General features: G+C 36.9%; 1 protein-coding gene across 3 annotated transcripts in view; it reads left to right on the forward strand.

Moving 5' to 3' along the window:
- TBXAS1 (thromboxane A synthase 1) overlaps window positions 1–18,889 on the forward strand; it is a 217,721-nt gene that overhangs the window by 39,046 nt on the left and 159,786 nt on the right. For 2 of the 3 annotated variants that reach the window (XM_012551074.3, XM_012551076.3), the window contains 2 exons: window positions 15,127–15,220; window positions 17,415–17,467. The exons of the other annotated variant lie outside the window; for it this stretch is intronic. In XM_012551074.3, coding sequence (XP_012406528.1) covers window positions 15,127–15,220; window positions 17,415–17,467 — 147 coding nt within the window. The remainder of the gene's footprint in view (window positions 1–15,126; window positions 15,221–17,414; window positions 17,468–18,889) is intronic. 3 annotated transcript variants of the gene reach the window in all.

The following is an 18,889-nucleotide window of genomic DNA, read 5'->3' on the forward strand; positions in this document are numbered from 1 at the left end:
ATTCGTTTTGGAATTAAGAACTGAGGGGTCTTCTTGGACTCAAATATCATCCTTTTATTCTTCAATGATGTTCCCTTGGAAACTATTATCAATAGATTCAACAAACTTCAAGAAAAAAATATAGTAAATTTAGAAACTTACAGAAGAAATTATACTTCTGGGATTTTGAAAAGAGAACCTAGATCCAGGGCAGTGTGTGTTTGTTTGTGTGTTTGTGTGCGTGTCTGTGTGTGTGTGTGTATTTTGGAGTTCTGGGAGGAGGAGATGGTCTAATGACTGAGACCTGGGACTTCCTGGGTTCAGAGGATAGTGATAACTTCCTAGATTCAGGGAGAAACCCTTGGCAATAGTTCTTCAATTCAGAGACCCACTTAGGGCTGGTTTCTGAGAATTCAGTTGGAAATGGTCCCCAAGGGTCAGAGAAAGCAATTAGAACTGATCCTAGTAGTTTAAGGAAATTGGCTAAAGCAGAGTTCAGTGTTCCTGTGAAATAAAAAACTGTTTCTGGGTCTTGGGTTTAACAAAAAGAAACTATTCAATGAGGATGAAAAAGAAGGAGTATCTAAAGAGATGCAAATATATAGGAAACTCATTTCTTGATATAGATATTTTAAAAGTATACTTAGAACATAAATGAAGGGGAAAATAACTGAGTGAATTAAAAAAAAACATTAACAGAGTTTTAAAGAATAATGTCAAAAGTACTGAAGCTCAGGCCAAACTACTGCTAGTAATGAATGCAATAAATAGTGAAAAATATTTTAAAAACTATATTCAGGGTAAGAAGGTTTGGGAATGGTGGAAAGGGGGAGGAGTAGATTAGGATAAAAAGAGAACAACTTCAGACAAGGTAGAGAACTAAGTGTCCAGGCAAATATAAAGGCTACCTATAGGTCAACAACAAGGAGATTTCAGAAGGAATCAAAGGAATTTCTTCTTGTGGACTGGCTTCTGCTTGCTTCATTTTACTTGGCATGGCATGAATATGCTGATTACCAATTAAAGGTAGCCCTGTAGAAGCATTTGAAGGGGAAGTGATCAGTGTATACTAAATGAACTAAGCCTAATTGAAGACAGTAAAAGTCACCATTTTACAATGGAAAGGATAAGAGCTCTAAAGTCAGAGAACCTAGGGTTCCAATCCCACTTATGGCAATGTTTATATAACTTTTAGCAAGTCATTTAACTCTCTTGGAGATAAATTGTAAATGGATACTTGACTTAGACATATAGATTAATATCATAAAAATATTAGAGAAGCAAAAAAGTCACCTGCCATCTATAGATAGAGAAAGAGTTCATGACCAAATAAGAGGTAGAGATGATCATAGAAAATAAAATGGACAGTTTTTATTACATAAAATTTCAAAGTTTCTGTACAAATAAAACTAATGCAACTAAAATTAGAAGAGAAGTGGGTAATTGAAAAATAAAATCTTTGTACCAAGTTTCTCTGATAAAGGACTCACTTATAAGATACAGAATGAACTCATTCAATTTTGTAAGAATAAGAGCCATTCCTTCATTGATAAATGATCAAAGGGTATGAATAGGCACTTTTCAGAGGAACAACTCCAAGCTTCCAATATCCATGTGAAAAAATGCTCTAAATAGCTACTAATTAGAAAAATGAAAAATTTAAAACTCTGAAGTTCCATTTCATACCCATCAGATTGGTAAAGTGAATCAAAAAAAAAAAAAAAAAGAAAGAAAGAAAGAAAGAAAATGACAAATTCTAGAGGGACTATGGGAAAATAGGTACATTACTGTACAATTGGTCGAGTTATGAACTGATCCAACCATTCTGGAATGTAATTTGGAAGAAAGCTATTATTACACTGTGACCTTTGACCCAGAAATACCATTACTAATTCTAATCCCCCAGAGAAAGAGGAAAAAGACCCCTGTAGGCAAAAATATTTATAGCAATACTTTTTTTTTTTTTTTTTTTTTTTTACAGTGGCAAAGAATTAGAAACTGACAGAGTATTCATCAACTGGGAAATGGATGAACAATTATGGTATATGAATGGGATAGAATATTGCTGTGTTGAAAGAAATTATAAAGGGGATGATTTCAGTTTTATTGTTTATTCATTTTCAGTCATGTCTGACTCTTTGACTTCATTTAGTGTTTGCTTGGTGGAGATGGTATAGTCGTTTGCCATTCCTTCTCTCACTCGTTTTACAGATGAGGAAACTGAGGCAAACCATATTAAGTGATATGCCCTGGGTCACACAACCAGTAAGGCTGGATTTTAACTCAGGAAGATGAGACTTTCTGAGTACATCCAAGACACTATCCTCTATACACTTAACTGCCTGATTTCAGAGAAAGATGGAAAGACTTATATGAATTGATATAGATTAAAGTGAGCAAAACCAGGAGACCAATTTATATAGTAACAACAATATTGTAAAGACAATCAGTTTTGAAATATTTAGGAATTCTGACCAACACAATGATCATGATTCTTAAGATGAAACAAGTTACTCACCTCCTGATAGAAGGATGAGGGATTCAGAATGCAAATTGAAATTTTTTTTGGACATAGTCAATTCAGAACTTTGTTTGCTTGACCATTATGGTAAGGGTAAGCATTCATTAAGTCCCTCCTGTGTACTACATGTTTTACAAATCTTATCTCATTTGATTCTCCTTGTAGTTGTTGAGTTACTTTCTCCTTCAAAACTTCCTCTTGGGCAACTCTTGACTTAAAATATTTCTTCATAAGTACTCAGTGTCTTCTTCTACTTACTCATACTAGACCCAGTTCCTATTTTGGGGACTTGTGCCAGGACTAGGTTATGCATTCTTGAATGGAGAGGTCCAATCTTATTTGGTTCTGACTTCTGGGTACTAACTTCTATTTGTTTTCATGAGTTTGGGAATAGAGTTCTATCGGGTCCTAATCTTCCTTTAAGAGTGATAGTCCCTGAGTCAAGGTTCTGTTATGTGCCTCCTCCCAGTTCCTGCAGCATCTCTATCAAGTCTTTGCTTCTTTTGCAATCTTAGGGCTTCTCCCTCTTGGGGCTGTCCTTTTCTTGGTTCTGATTATTAGGAGAAATATAACTGCACATGGTTGATGATTGCTGGACTGCTGATATGGGAAAAGCTGTAGCCAGGGCAAGTTTGTGTTTTCATTTTCCCATACAGGGTGAGTTTTGTTATCACTATAAACAGGTGTGCTTATTATGCCTGCAAACAGATGTGCTCAATCATCATTCCATCTCTTTTTACTTGTACTATAAATCCTGGGCTGTAGGGGGAGGGTTTTGGACCATGTGTCTATACATACAAACTGGTTTTAAACTACCTCCCCTTTCCCTCTCCCACCTCCCTATGCTAGTTCAAGTTGGCCAAATAACCAATTGTTTTGAAAACAACCCATTAATTATTAAGTAGTTGGTGGAATAAATCCAGCTGCTTTCAGTATCTGTAAACAACTCTCCTGTGGCCTGTGCTTTCACAGTTGGAGTTTAACCCTCTGGACATTTACATGCTTTTATTTAGCTATCAGGGGCTAGGTAATCTCCCAAATATAATGAGGTCCGGCACCAGCATAGGGTGCCGCTAATGACATCTCCCCAATATGAGACGCTAGAAAGCCCACTCCTTCTTTAAGAGCCATCCCTTTCATGAATCATAAAGCATTCAGATTATACTCAGTTGTTAAGGTTTACAAAAGAGTTCTCGTGTGCATCTCATTTGTTCCTCACAACAACCCAGGCAGGAAGGTACAGCTACAGATTTTATTATCCCTGTTTTATAGAGGAGAAAAATGAGCAGTTAGGGGGCTTACCCATTATTACACAGATCATGTGAGCTAGAGATAGGAGGTGAAAGCAGATCACTTTGAAAGCAAGTCTAGAGCTTTAGCCACTATGTCAACCAAATCTTCCCCGATCTTCCTTGTGGTAATGTGTTCTGTCTTACCTGTGCCCGTAGCGTTCACCATGTGTAAATTGTATTACATTTATTTGTGGACCCTTCCCAGATGACTATAAACTCTGTGAGGGCAGATCTCTAGCTCTTCTTTATATTTCTCCCCCCAACTCAACCCCATGTCTACAACAGTGGTGGTAGATTCTTATAGATGGTAGGTCCTTAATAAATATTTAAAATATAAAAATAAATATCAAAAATTTAATAATATATTTAAATTAAAAATATTTAAAAATTTAAAAAAATATTTAAAACCATTAAAAGAATGGTTAAATTTGGGGCAATGAATCTAAGAACAGGTATAGAGTTTAACCTAGTCTCAGTCCTTTTTTTCCCCTTGGGGATGCTATTATATAACCCATTATATAGAGTTGGTCCCAGTCATGCTTCATTTCACTCCGGGGCCATCTTCCTGACAACTTCTTTTCCACTCTATGGATACCTCCAACTCTATCCCCACTTCCTATTCTGGAACCAAAATCAAATCCATTTTTCCATCACTACTCAGGCAAAATTTGTCAACTCTTCTATCTATTTACCATGTTCATAATTTTCTAAGCCAAAAATACCTTGCTGTAGATTGTGAACTCTTAGAGGGCAGGAACTGACTTTTGCCTTTTTTGTATCTCTGGTACTTAGCACGGTGTCTGACATTTAAATGCTTACTGGCTGACTGATTGGTCTTTACATGTCATCCTCCTCTGTTAGAATGTCTCTGCTTTTGTAGTTATATCACTAACAATGAGCACCTTGCTTGATGCAGAATAAAACCTTAATAAATGCATATTCATTCATTTTTTCATTCAATTTCCAAAGTTGCCAAGTCATTTTTCCTGGGGAATCAGACAGTTAATATAATTAAAAAACAAAACAAAACAATTCTACATTGTGGTCCCTGATACTGCTACTATCTTCCTTGGTAATTCCTAATATATTTGACTTTTCAAGTCTTCAGGTTCCTCCAAAGTAATTTTACCTTCATCCTGCAAAGATCCAGCTCAATTCCTAATAGTAATGATTACCTCACAGCTAATGTTCATCAGTGAGCTACAAATTAGTTAGTTTATTATGCCTGTTTTGATGCTTCTGTTCTCAACCTAATGGCTTTCCTATTAACTTCTTCTCACTAGGGAATCATATTGATTTTTTTTTTAAATTAGCCTTGGAGACAAAAGAGTAAACACACAAACAATTTATCATTTTGCTAGGCTCAGCAACCATCATTTGATATTCCAATAGCTTCTGATGCAGACAGAAGACCTCTGAAATAAACAAAATTCAGAACAGTTGGGTCAGCCCAGGCACAATTTCCTAATCTGCTGAGTGTTGTTGACGGTGAGCTAATGAGGAGCTTTTGCCAAGATAATTAGAAATAACACTAGGATCCCAAATCTTCCCGTTCTAGAGCAAAACTGTCAAGAGTGGGACTAAATCAAACAGCAAATATAGATTAAATCTCTATAGTTTTGGGGGACTGATTGATTGCAAGGCAATGAGATTCAAATGGTTTAATTCTCCTGTAATTTAAAGAGAGAAGTAAGATTCCTCCATAGTACCAACTGGCCATGGTCTGGGTGGGCTTTGTGTCCAACCTGTGGCCTTAGTAGTGTAGTTGAGTCAGCAGAGGTCCCAGAGTTCCTGGTACATGAGTATAATGTGGGGGGAGTATGGGGAAGAGGGGATAAAATAAAAGTAGCTGTGATAAAATCCCTAAACTCTGGGGAGACAAAAAAAAAAAAAAAGATTCAGTTTCCCAGGGCTCTCTGCATCTTATCTCTTGATCTAGTACTGAACTCTTGGTTTTACTCTATTCCTGCTATTATTGATTTACTTACCCTAGCCCTCCAATTTCAGTGTTCTGAAGAAACCCGTTGCTGACTCAACCCTGAACTCAAATCCCAATTCTACTTCTGTCTCAGTTCCTAGAAAGGACTGTCTTTTTCCTGCCCCCATGTTTTCCTAATCACTAGCACTGGGGTACCCTGGCAAAGCACAATACTAAGAGCAAAGACACCACATTTTTAAAGGAGGTAAGATTGCAAAAATACATCACTTTGGGGTTGAAAATTTTGTCTCATGACAGAATATCACAGGAAGGTTTCAGTCTTCACTGGGATCAGCAGTGTACTGGACTGAGATATATTTTTGTAGGGGGTTTTCTAAGAAAAGATATTGGAATTATTTGTCATTTCCTTCTCCAACTCATTTCATATATGGAAAAACTGAGGCAAACGGTGAAGTGACTGGCCCAAGATTACAGATCTAGTGTCTGAGGCCAAATTTGAACTCCAGGTCTGGCATTCTATCCACTGTGTCAGCTAGCTATCAAGATATAAAGACAAAGATGAGGTAGTCTTTGCATCTCAGCAGCTTAAAGTCTGCATTTTACCTGCCTTATAACATCATTACCTTCATGCCATAGAGGGGAATTTTCTAATATTAAAAATATGTATTTATAAAATGAAATACAATTTATAAAATGAAAATATATGAAATGAAAAATGAAAATAAAATTTATAAAATGAAAAAGTAGATTCCTTAGTTAGATAACTTACCTATTAGACAGGGTATTTTGAATAGACCATTTATATTCAGAACCAGTCTTCTTCTTCTTTCTTTCTTCTTCTTCTTCTTCTTCTTCTTCTTCTTCTTCTTCTTCTTCTTCTTCTTCTTCTTCTTCTTCTTCTTCTTCCTTCTTCCTTCTTCCTTCTTCCTCCTTCTTCTTCTTTCTTCTTTCTTCTTCTTTCTTCTTCTTCCTTCTTCTTTCTTTTTCTTGTCAGGTCCTTTCTTCTTACACACACACACACACACACACACACACCCCAAAAACTACTTCCTCTTCCTCCTTATTTTTCCTGGATCTATCTCTTTCTACTTTTTTACCTTTCTTCCTCTTCTAGGAGTGAGGTCACCCCCTAAACTACAGGGAACACTGAGCCATAGTTGAGGAAAGAACAACTGTTCAAGGTAGAGATTTCAGATACTTTATTCATTTTAATTTATGCATTTATTTGGGTTGAGATCCATTTTATGGTATGGTGACCAGACTTTAAAGATAAAATCTTGGATCACAAGTTAATTCTCAGCAGGGTTTAAATGAGAATATGTTTACGTGACTTCCCTAAGGTTAGAGAGTATAGACTAAGCATGTGATTTCATTGGTATAGGAAATTGCTTCTACCAATGCAGGCTGGGACTCCCTCTGCAATTTGCAGCTTAATGGAGTTGTCCTGAGCATGGAGGTCTTACTCAACTTGCCTGGGATAGTGTAGCACCATGCGTCAGAGGCAGCACCCAAATTTGGGTCTTCCTAGTTCCAAAACTAGCTTTTTGTCTGTTACATCATACTGCTTCTCATGACCCGAATTATCTTCCAATCTAAAAGAGAATAATCAGAAAGTGTAGTTTGGGGTTCAAGCTGTCCTACTAAAAGTACTCTATCATCACATAGAACCTAGCCAAAGGGCTAGTCTCTCTCTCTCTCTTTGACTCATTGCCTTGTCCTGACATTAATACAGGAAATCTGGAAAATAAATCTCAGGGATGATTCATGCCTCTATTACCCATCAAGTAGAGAGTACACTTCCAACTTAAGCAAGATCATATAATGTACAGTATAGCTACATGAACCTTCATTTAACTCAACACCGAAGTTGGCCAAGAGTCTGTGAACAAATGCAAAAACAGATTCTCCCGTTTGGGGAATGCTTGAAATCAGTGAGGTTGACAAGCTTCCCCAAGGTGGATTCAGTCCTTGGATGGCAGAGTGGTTTCTACCACCCTCCTCCTTCTGTAGTAGGGCTTAAAATTTTACCAACTATCTGACCTTGACCAAGTCAATTAACCTTGTTTTCCTCCATTAATCTATAAAATGGCTGGAGAAGGAAATGGCAGACCACTGTGCCTCATGAAGAATCCAATAGGACTGAAAATCTACTAAACAACAATAAATAAATGTGTCACAATCATGCTGGTTGACTAACTGAGGAAGGCAGTAATCTCCTCCCTTTTTAATACATTAAGGTCTGGAAGCCTTAAAGAAAGGACTTGAGCTGGTGTCTCAACTTGCTTTTATTTTTTAATTTGATTTTTTAAAAATTCTAGATTTAAGAAATATCAAGTAAAATAAGCATCTCCATGTAAATATAGAATGAGACATGTATTTTTGGACAAGATCAGTGAGGGAATGTGTTTTGTTTGACTATGCATATTTGTTACAAGGGTTTTTGCTTATTTTTTTTTTTCAGTCAGCTTTTAAAGAGAATACCATTTGGCGCCAAAAATGGTGGCTCTTTCTCTAAAAGTAAAGTTTCCCATAATCCTAGTTGTCCGTCATCTTGGATGTAGACCCCCCATCACTGAGATTATAGACATTATGGGCAATTCCCTATTATTGTTATTATATATTATATATGATTATATAATATGTACAAATTATATATAATTATAGACAATTATAGGCATTCTCTACAATGTCTCAGCAATGTTATAGCTTCATGGGATGTGCCGTGGAATCAGGAGGACCTGTATTCAAATCTGGATTCAGACACTTAATATTTCCTAGCTGTGAGATCCTGGGTAAGTCAGTAACCCCAATTGCCTCAGCAAAAAAAAAAATAATAATAATTAATGGGATTCTGTGGAAGCTTGGGGAATACCCTACCTATCACACTCAAAGTAATGTGTGTGGAAGTAAAATAGGAGTCAGTGAGGGCAATAGTGGGGTTTATTGTAGCTGTGGCCTTTGCATGTAGAACCTTGGAATATTAGGATGCCAGAAGAATGGGTGCCAGTGCTAGGTGGATTCTGGTACACTGCCCTGAAGCCTGAGATGGAATGCCCTCTGGGTCCCAGGCAGAGATAGCAGCATTCTGAGAAATGCCCATGGTAAACTGGCAGAGCTCAGTACCTGACTGGCACAGTTCAGAGCCCTCAGGAGTCCCCACACAGGAAATGTGCCCTGGGGGAAGAGGGAACATTAAGCATACCCACAGTTCAGTTGAGTGATTCAGCAGGAGAATGTGTGAGAGGAGGTCTGTGTATCACTAGTTTAAAAGCCCAAAGGCACCTCCCAACGACTGGAGCATAACAAATTGGTGCAGGCTCTTGGCCACTGTTCCAAACCCCTTTTCTTGACCCGCCTTATTTCCTGTCTTGCTTATTTACTGCTCTGGCCCTTGACTCTGATTTTTGTTTCTGCATCCGGATCCAGCTGTTGCCCAGCTCCCTGACCCCAGTTGCTATGTAACATAGACAAGACCTGTTACTTCTAGCCCCCTGTATCTCTTTATTGGGGTGTTGAGGGTTGCCCTCTGACAATCTCTTTGTCCTGAACTACAGCTCCTACTGATTCCTCATGGTTCCACATGTTGAGCAGTGGACATCACCCTGGAGAACTCAGTCCATGTTACAAAGCTTCCCTCAGAGTTAGACTATATTAAGAAGTTTAACCTTCATGAGACATCTAGATAACCTTATGGATAAAGGGCTAAATTTGGATTCAGGAAAACTTGAGTTGGCGTGCTGTCTTAGACACTTATTAACTATGTGATCCCATGCAATTTACTAAGCCATTCCTGTTAAAACAAACAAATAAAAATATATCAGGAAACATAGGAATAAATAGCTCTTTTCTTAATATGATGAATACTATTTATTTAAAACCAAGAATAATTATTCTCTGTAACCCGGATAAATCAGGAGACTTTCTAATAAAATCAGGGTTTAAACAAGCTATTTAGCTTCACCTTCCTCTCTGTTAGAAGAGGCAGCTAGGTAGTTCATTTGATATAATGCTGTCCCTAGAGACAGAGAGAGTTGTGTTCCAATGTGACCTCAGACATTTATTAGCTGAACGACTCTGGACAAGTCATTTAACCCTGTTTGCCTCAATCCACTGGAAAAACAATGGCAATCCATTTCCGTTATCTTTGCCAAGAAAACCTCATGACAGTATTGGCCTGCCGATGAGGTCATAAAGAGTAGGATACAACTGAACAACAAAAATGGGTAGAACTGTAGAATCTACCTTGGGTTGTAAGGGTCCAATGAGATAACTTTATCTAACACATAAATTGCAAAGCTTAAAGCATTATCTAAATGCTAGCTATGATGATACTCAGTGTACTGCTCAGATTGACTCTTTTACAGAAAGAATTCATATGCCTACCTGTTTGGGTATCCAATGGACAGTCTTAGACCCAAATCATCCTATTCATTTCATGAAAGATTTGGCTTAGCTTCTCCTTCAAACATAATAATAAGTGTTTGTTGAATTGAATTGAATTGAAGCACCCAGTATCATGTATTATGGGTCTGTCTATATAGAAAAATCTATTCTCTGGTGATCACTAATTTTGTTTATCCTTTGGGTCATTCATAATAGAAATGGATTGATTCCTCTTCAGGTTTAAGCAAATGCAATTTATGAAAATCCATACTTCTATAAAAGATACAATAAGTGAGATAGCACAGTGTGTGTAGAAAGAGCTCTGACTTTCCAGTGAGAAGACCAGCTTTTGAATGTAGAATTTGCCACTTAGTAGCCGTGTGAACTTAGCAGAAATTACTACCCCTCTAGGGACTTGTGGTCCCTCATCCATAAAATGAAGAAGCTTGGCTAGATGATTTCTAATGTCCCTTTCAAATTCTTAAGTCCTGTGATACTAAGGAAAAGATTATTTGCTTCTACAAAAAATTCCAACTAATAGCTTCTAGTAATTTAAGCTTTAATTTTATTTACAAATTATATTTCCAGAAGCTTTTCAGGAATGCCACTTTTACATGAAGTGAAGGTCCCATTAATTTATTATCTAGTTTTCCATGGATCAAGCATTGTCTCTAAGTTCTCTGACTATGCTCTTCAACTTGGGGTATCTATTTCTGATGTAAGATACCAGCGTGGGGAACAAGTTTATGTGGCTCTCCTGGTTTGGTATGATGTAAGTGCTGATGAAGATGATAATGAACAATTTGCCTTCGGTCAGTTAGTCATCCAGTATATGTTTATTAAGTACCAGGTAGATGTCAATTGATTCACAAATTCCTGATGTCTGGGCAGGTGGATGGCACAGTGGATAGAACACTGGGTTTGGAATCAGGAAGATGGCCATCTTCCTAAGTTTAAATCCAGTCTCAGACACCTGCTGTGTGATTCTGGGCAAGTCACTTAACCCTGCTTGCTTCAGTTCCTCATCTACAAAATGGAATAGAGAAAGAAAATAGCAAACCCTTCCAGTATCCTTACCAAATTCCAAATGGAATCACAAAAAATCAAATAAGGCTCAAAAGACTCAACAATAACAATTTCTTAGCTCATCTGTATTTGCATTTGCACTATTTGAAGTTATAATTACATAAAATATGATCATTGCTTCCAATCCAGTAGAAATATGCAGTGTAAATTCTAATCATATGGCCATTTCAGGGGATTCATTATTTGCAATCTATCAGGAATTAGCAGTACTATATTTCAGGCGCTGTGCTAAACACTAGGTATACCAAAAAATGGCAAGAGTAGAATCATGGAATATCAAGGCATTGGCCATAACAGTTCCTCAATAAACTGGTAAAACTGGTTGCTGAATTGAGAGTTGTAAAGAATATTAGAGAAAGATCCTAGTTTACTCTTTTTACAAATCAGAAAACCAAGGTTAAAAGGGATAAAATGATTTGCCTGAAGGTATTCAGCAAATTAGTAGCAGATCTAAGTCTAGAAATCAGATTTCCAAGCTCTCAGTCTAGGTTCTTTCTATTATGGCATATTGCCTCTTCTTAACACCCTCATTGCAGAAAGAATAAGCATTTTGAAGGGATGGGGTAATTTTGTAACATAGAGCTCTTTGAGGGAAGTGAAGAGTTGGGGAGACTTTAGAGAGCCACAGTATAAAAGGAAGATTTGGGGTAACTGATGGACAAGTTAAAGAAGGCAGCAGAAGATAGGAAAGGACCATAGAAACCGAGACAGGAGGGAGTTGCACTTCTTTGCAAAGGCATTCAGGTATTGTAAACTTCCTAGGGTAGGGCCAACATGTACCTATGATTAGGCAAAAATTCAGAGGGAGAAGGAAAGAGTAATTTCCATCTGGGGAAAGGTGGTATCCAAATTGGGAGCCAAACAAAAATAATCCAAATGAGCACCAGAGTGCCTTCAGAGGTCTGAAATTCAGTGAACTAAACCCGTTACAGGAAGAGAGATTGGTCTGAGAGGTCAATGCCAGATCAGAGAGTGTATTATACACAGGGTGTATTACAGGAAATGAGTGTTTGACACAACCTCTGGCCCCCAAACTTCCATCTTTTATGATGATTATTTGCATTCCCCTACCCCAGTCAGTCTGTTTACTGTTCAGGCCAGTCTTGATCCTTCCAGAAACAGCATTGAACACCCAGGATCTGTGTTAACAGAAATCATCTCTTCTGTGACTGAAAATAGTTTCACCCTCAAATTTTACAAGTGATAGCCCAGTTTTCTGATGCTCACGTGAGTCTATTTGGCTGAAGGCAACCACAGTTCAGTGCTTAAGCTCATCCAGGCTCCTCTGTACTAATGCTGCATATTGAAAATGTCTGAGTTTTGTGCAGAAACACAAGCAGTATATTTGTAAATGGAGTCACATAATTAGAACATGGACTTGCATAACAATTAGCATGTGCAATTAGGCACAGACTTCTCGTCCTTTAATTAGACAATCAAGACATCTAATTACAAAATTAAGATGTAATCATGTGGCCAAAACTTGATATATTTCTTTCTACCCATCAGAAATTACATTTAAAAAAATTAATCTACCAGCAGATGAGTGGAAAAGTGAATATAGAAACCAATTTTTTAAAAAAGACTATCTAGACAAAACGTTTTTGGGACTCATTTTCTTCACTTGTAAAATGAGGGATTGGACCAGATGATCTCAAAGATACTTTTCAATTCAGCTTATTCTCCCTTGATCTTTTTAATACTTGAGCATGGCAAGGATGACTGAAAACACAAAAAAGAAAATTTAAAATATGGTTAGTCTTTAAAAGTTAGTAAATTATGGTATAGTGTTCTTATTAACAGGTCTTCTGGACTTCAAGCAGGATGAAACACTAAAATAATATTACAACCAGATTTGAGAAATAATCCATAGCATAGACTAAGATCACTTAGTGATCTTAGAAATCACTAGATTTCTTTTCTTTCAAAGCATCCCAAATACTTTATACTCATGATATACCCAGCTTATTTAGCTCTGGAACCCCCTAGCCAGCCCCCAGCAAGGTTTATGCATATGGTTAGTACTGACCACTGATGTACACATTGTTTTCCCCTGGAAGAGTAGAGAGTTCTTAAGGGCAGACACAGTTTCAATTTTGTCTTTGTATCCCTGGCAGCTAGTTCAGTTCCCGGCCCCTAGTAGATACATGATAAGTACATGCTGAATTTACTTCCGACATTCCTATGGAAAAGGTTAGGATCCAAACATTGGGCTATTCCTTTTTATGGAGCTGAATATTTTAATCTCATCAGTTCTCTGCATGCTCCTATCATGTTTGACTCTATGTTATTGAATTACCTAATTTTTCATTCACTAACTGGAAAACTGAGTGATCTGGAAACATCTTACCAGAGAGGATATATAGAAGCTAACAGGCCAGTCATGGAATCTCAGTTTCACAGCTGATTCTCTCCCTTTTCATTTTTGGTTTTCTGAAGATCACTTTAATTAAATTGAAGACTTGTTTAAAAAACCTTATACTTTAGAAGCTAGCTTCCTCCTTGTTTGGGAACCAACCAAAACATCCTTCTTGATGTGAGAGGAAAGCATGACATAGTAGAAAAGACAGTAGATGGAGATGGTGGAAAACCTGGGTTTGTCTCCTTGTCAACTACCTACAAGTTGCATAGACCCATCACTCAACTTTCCTAAACATTAGTTTCTTTGTCTGAAAAATGGGATAAAGGCTATCTCTGTTGCTCATTTCACAAAGTAACGTAGAGAATCGAGTGAGACAGTGTGCATCAAAGTGCTTTGGAAATTATGTTATCATTCAAATGGAATATCTTACTAAACTTAAAGTTGAAAGGGACCTCAAAGATCATCTAGTTCAAAGCTTCTTAAACTGTGGGTGGTGACTCCAAAGGGGTTGCATTATTTAATGTTGGGGTTGCAAAAATTATGATTATTAGTAAGTGTTTAATTTGTATACCTGTTTTGTATATCTATGTGCCCAAGGTTACATAAAAAAAGTTTGGGGCTAAATGGGGTAGCAAGTGGAGAAAGTTTAAGAAGCCCTACTCTAGTTCAGTTTCCTCCATCATCTTCCTCATGTCCAGAAACACACACAGAGAGGGAGACATAGAGACAGAGAGATAGAGAGACACAGAGACAGAAAGAGGAAGACAGAAATAGAGAGACAGAGACAGACACACATAGAGATACAAAGACAGAGACACCCACAGAGACAGAGAGATAAACAGAGACACAGAGACACAGAAAAAAAAACAGAGAAAGACAGAAAAACAGGGACAGACATAGACAGACACAGACACACACACATACAGACCCACACACGGTGGGGGGAGGGGGGAAGAGAGAGAGAGAGAGAGAGAGAGAGAGAGAGACAAAGAAACAGAGAAACAGAGAGACAGAGACAGAGACACAGAGACAGACAGACAGAGACAGAGAAAAGCACATCAATGAATCCTTTAAAATAAACAGAAGAGAACAGAAGGAAGCTCAGATGGAGATATAGACAAATAGAAGAGTGTTGGAACTACTTTGGTAGATTTGGATTATATTTTTAAAAATGTACATAATTGGCAAAAAACCCAAACCATCCATAAAAGGAGTTTACTGTTTCAGATATAAACCTTCTTTTAATTTTTTTCTTTGTTTATTGGAATACTCATGTTTATTTGCATTTACCAAGTTCACAATAAAAAAGGAAATTAAAAAAATTAAATACCTTGCAGCTCTAAATTCAATTCAACAAACATTTATGATCCTGTGAATGTTTTCCTTATTTCCTTAATATTTAGGCAGGGTCATAACACAATAGCCCCCTGTTTTTAGCTCCCAAGATTCTTCAGAACGTTTTACTCTCTGCAAAATCAACACTCTTTCCCTTACTCTGAGAGAGTTGTCTAGATGCAAATATTAATTTCTTATCTTGGTTGTTTGTTTGATTTTTACTGCTCAGGTATTCAGTTTCTGCATTTTCCAGCCTTGAGAAACTGGGCATTAGACATCCCAAGCCCCTCCCTTTTATTGGCAACATGACATTCTTCCGACAGGTAAGGGAGATTGCCTTCCATACTTTTGCTTGTTTAGCACTTGGCAGGGGGGGAGGGAGACATAATGGATCCAGCTCAGTGTGGGATTTATATATGCACCCTTGTATCAGAGGCTCTAATGGAACTCTCCAGAGCTTTCACATATGCTCCTTGAAGCAAGGGTGAAGAAACAATTGCCAAAAAATAAAAACAAATCAGAGAAAACAAAATGGTTCTTGCATACCAATGAATGAAGAGATGAATAATGCAAACATCTGGCAGTTCTATTCCCTATACTCAAATTAGAGAGAAATGTTTTTTGGGGGAAATTATTGCAGCACTTTGTTGATAATAGTATGTAAACTCTGGCTCCTCCTCTTGGCTACTTTGTCCATCCCTTCTCCTCCTTCCCTTCCCCAATGCAAATTTTTCCAAATTCCTTTAGAGTGTAGCATTCTGGGTACCTATTTTTACTTGCACGTAGGTTTTCTCTGATATATGGCACACCTTCTGTGAGAAGCATTTTTATTGTTGAGAGAACATTGGCCTAGTGTCAGACTTTAGAAAGAACACTAGGTTTAGAATCAGAAGCCTGGGGTTTGTGATCTTCAACAAGTAATTTGTCAATTTCATTTTTCTCATTTTTGAATTGAGGGTAAAAATAAAAAATAAATAAAATTTAAAAAACAGCCTTTGGGTTGATAAAATATTTTATTTCCATTTTCTCACCTAGTAATAGTTTGATAGGAATTAAAATATATGCATAGTTATAGAGTATCGTAGGTCATGAGGAATGAGGGATTCGGATTTGGTGGCTAAGAGGTCCTAAGAGTCTGATTGAATGGCAAAAAAGGGGAAAGAGAAAAGTGAAAAAGGAGGCAGAGGGGAAGTTGGAACTACAATCCTATTGTTATTTTAATCGATCAGTAAGCAATTATTAAGCACCTGTGATCTACCAAGCACAGGGAATAGAAAAATAAATGAAATTATTATAAAATGAGATATTAAATATGAAATCTTTGTCAACCTTAAGGTATTTTATAAAGAGCAGCTATAAAGAGCATCTATAAAATGACCCAGAGAAAGAAATGTCATGTCTTCCAACCCAAGACCTGGATGAATCTGAGGTTGCTTCCACTTATCTCCTAAGGGTTTTCCTAAACTTTATATAAAGTACCAACAAAACCCCATGGAATCATGAAGAGTCCAACATGACTAACTGACTAAACAACAAATACCTATTTATGTATTTATCTTTCTCCTACCCTTTTTCCAACAATAGTTCCTCTACCTCCACAGCCCTCAAAATAGAATGTGATGTCCCTGAGGATAAGGACAATATCACCATATTTTCAGGATTAGCAAATTGTTTGCTCATAGTTGGTGCTTAATGAATGTTGATTAAAGTGAATTATTTTTCTTTAAAAAGTCTTTTTGCAGTATCTTTTGGGATACTTTGTTTAAACAGTTTGCTGAAAGAAGAAATTCTGTATCCAGTTCTCTAGAAAGTCTGTCTCTACAACAGTTTATGTGGAATGTATCTTCAAAAATTGATTTCATTTTCTTTTCTGACACAGACAGGACAGGTAAAGAATTAGCCCCTTCCAGTAATTAACTTCACATAGCTAAGGGAAAGTACCTTAAGATAAGTAAAGTAACACTATAAATATAAATATAAGAATATTAAAAATGATTGTACTGTTTCTAAGCAGCTTGTAAAGAACATTTTCATTATAGGAAATAGAATGGAAGTTCCTTTTTTTTTTTGGTTGAGGCAATTGGAGTTAAGTGACTTGCCCAGGGTCACACAGCTAGGAAGTGTTAAGTGTCTGAGATCAGATTTGAACTCAGGTCTTCCTGATTTCAGGGCTAGTGCTCTATCCATGGAAGTTCCTTTAGGACAGCAGCTAGCATATAATGCATGCTTAATAAATGCTTAGTGATTAGTAATAAGTGCTTAATTGATTCAAATACTTATCTCATTCATCAAAGTTGATTCAAAGGAGCCCTATCTAGCTATACTATTAAGTTCCTTTTTCACTAATATGAAAACAATAGGATTTCACATTTTTAAAAGTATTCTAAAATAAACTTTGCATTATTTCAGACTAGCTTCGTTCTCTCCTTCCCAGTGATTTTGAATTATTGATATCTTAACTCTCTTTTGTAATTGTAATTATAGTGACATATTTTTGGGGCTTTGTGCTTTTTATAGGGTTTTTGGGAAAGTCACATGAAGCTGATAAAGACATATGGACCACTGTGTGGGTAAGACAGAAACATCATCCTTATACTTTTTCATTTTGTGTAGTTAATAGCTCAGAAATAGGGAAGGAATTCCAAGAATTAGTACTTCGGATTTTTAGATACTTACAGAATATTCACAAGTTGTTTTAGCTGTAAATGTCACTCAAAGAGGAAAAGGACAATCAAAATCACCATCTTGGCCCCCTCCCTTCCTTAGCTAGAGGCTCACTTTTAATCTTAAGAAAGGCTAAAGAGGGTCAGACCCATATTTTATCTTACACCTAAAGGTGGAACAAAGAACAGGTGCTATTATTGTCCCCATTTTATAATGGGAAAATTGAGGCTAAAAGTAACTCATAGCTAACCCTGGGAACAAAAGACAGATATATCACAGCACTATTAACAGCAAAATCAACTGAGAAAGAAAAATATTATGTATTTTTAAAAAATATATATTAGAAATGACTTCAGAAAACACATCCTAATATGTGGAAGATGGATCAAGGTGAGAAAAGTCAAGAGTGTGGTGATCTGAAGGGAATCTATGAGAAGGAGCAAGCCAGAAATCTAAAGGAAGATGCATGCAGTTAGGAAAGTTGAGGCTGAAGAGCGGCAGATAGGAAGCACATTCCAAGTTCATAGACAGTAGATATAGGAGGATGGAGCCTGTGAAAATAAATATGTCAATATATTCATTAATTGATCTGGAACGGAATGAATGCCTGAGGCATTTAACAAATATTTTCTTGAATTGAATCAAACTGTCTATCCTGGCTTCTCCAAAGAGAGGATGCATAATTCCTTGTTTAAAAACACTGAGGAGACCTTATGGAATTCCAGGTGTGGAAATATTTGGAAATCTGACAGGAAAAAAAAATTGGCATCCTGGTAATTTTTTTCTTGCTCTAAGTTTTTAAGTGCATTTTCTGGGGTTTTTTTTTTTTTTTTTTTACTTCTTTTTTCTTTCTCTTATTTCCTATCCAGTCAGGTCCCAAGTGGCTTCTATATTAGAAGATCTCTCCTCAATTCTTATTCTCTTTTAACTGTCCCATATATCAAAGTTTCTTAAATTCTAAATTGAGACCCCATATGAGGTCACAAAACTGAATCCGGGAGTTCTATTTCCATGACTTTTCTCAGGCCATGTCCCTTTTCTAGCATGAGCTCTGCCTCCCCTTGATTCTTATTTATAAAGATTCTCATCCTTCAAGGCTCAATTCGAATATTACTTCTCCAATGGACCCCTCTCCAATTACTCTCCTCATTCAAAAGGGATCTTGCCTGTCTCTGGATGTCATATATCTCCCATATGGCACTTTTCATATTTGATATTATAGTTACTAGTCAGTCAGTAAATATTTATTTAGTATCTCTCATGTGTCAGATACTGTGCTAAGCTAGGATACATAATTTTTCCTCTTTCCTGGATTGAAAGCTCTGTGA

The sequence above is a fragment of the Sarcophilus harrisii genome, chromosome 5 (assembly GCF_902635505.1).
Source record: "Sarcophilus harrisii chromosome 5, mSarHar1.11, whole genome shotgun sequence".
Classification (NCBI taxonomy): Eukaryota; Metazoa; Chordata; class Mammalia; order Dasyuromorphia; family Dasyuridae; genus Sarcophilus; species Sarcophilus harrisii.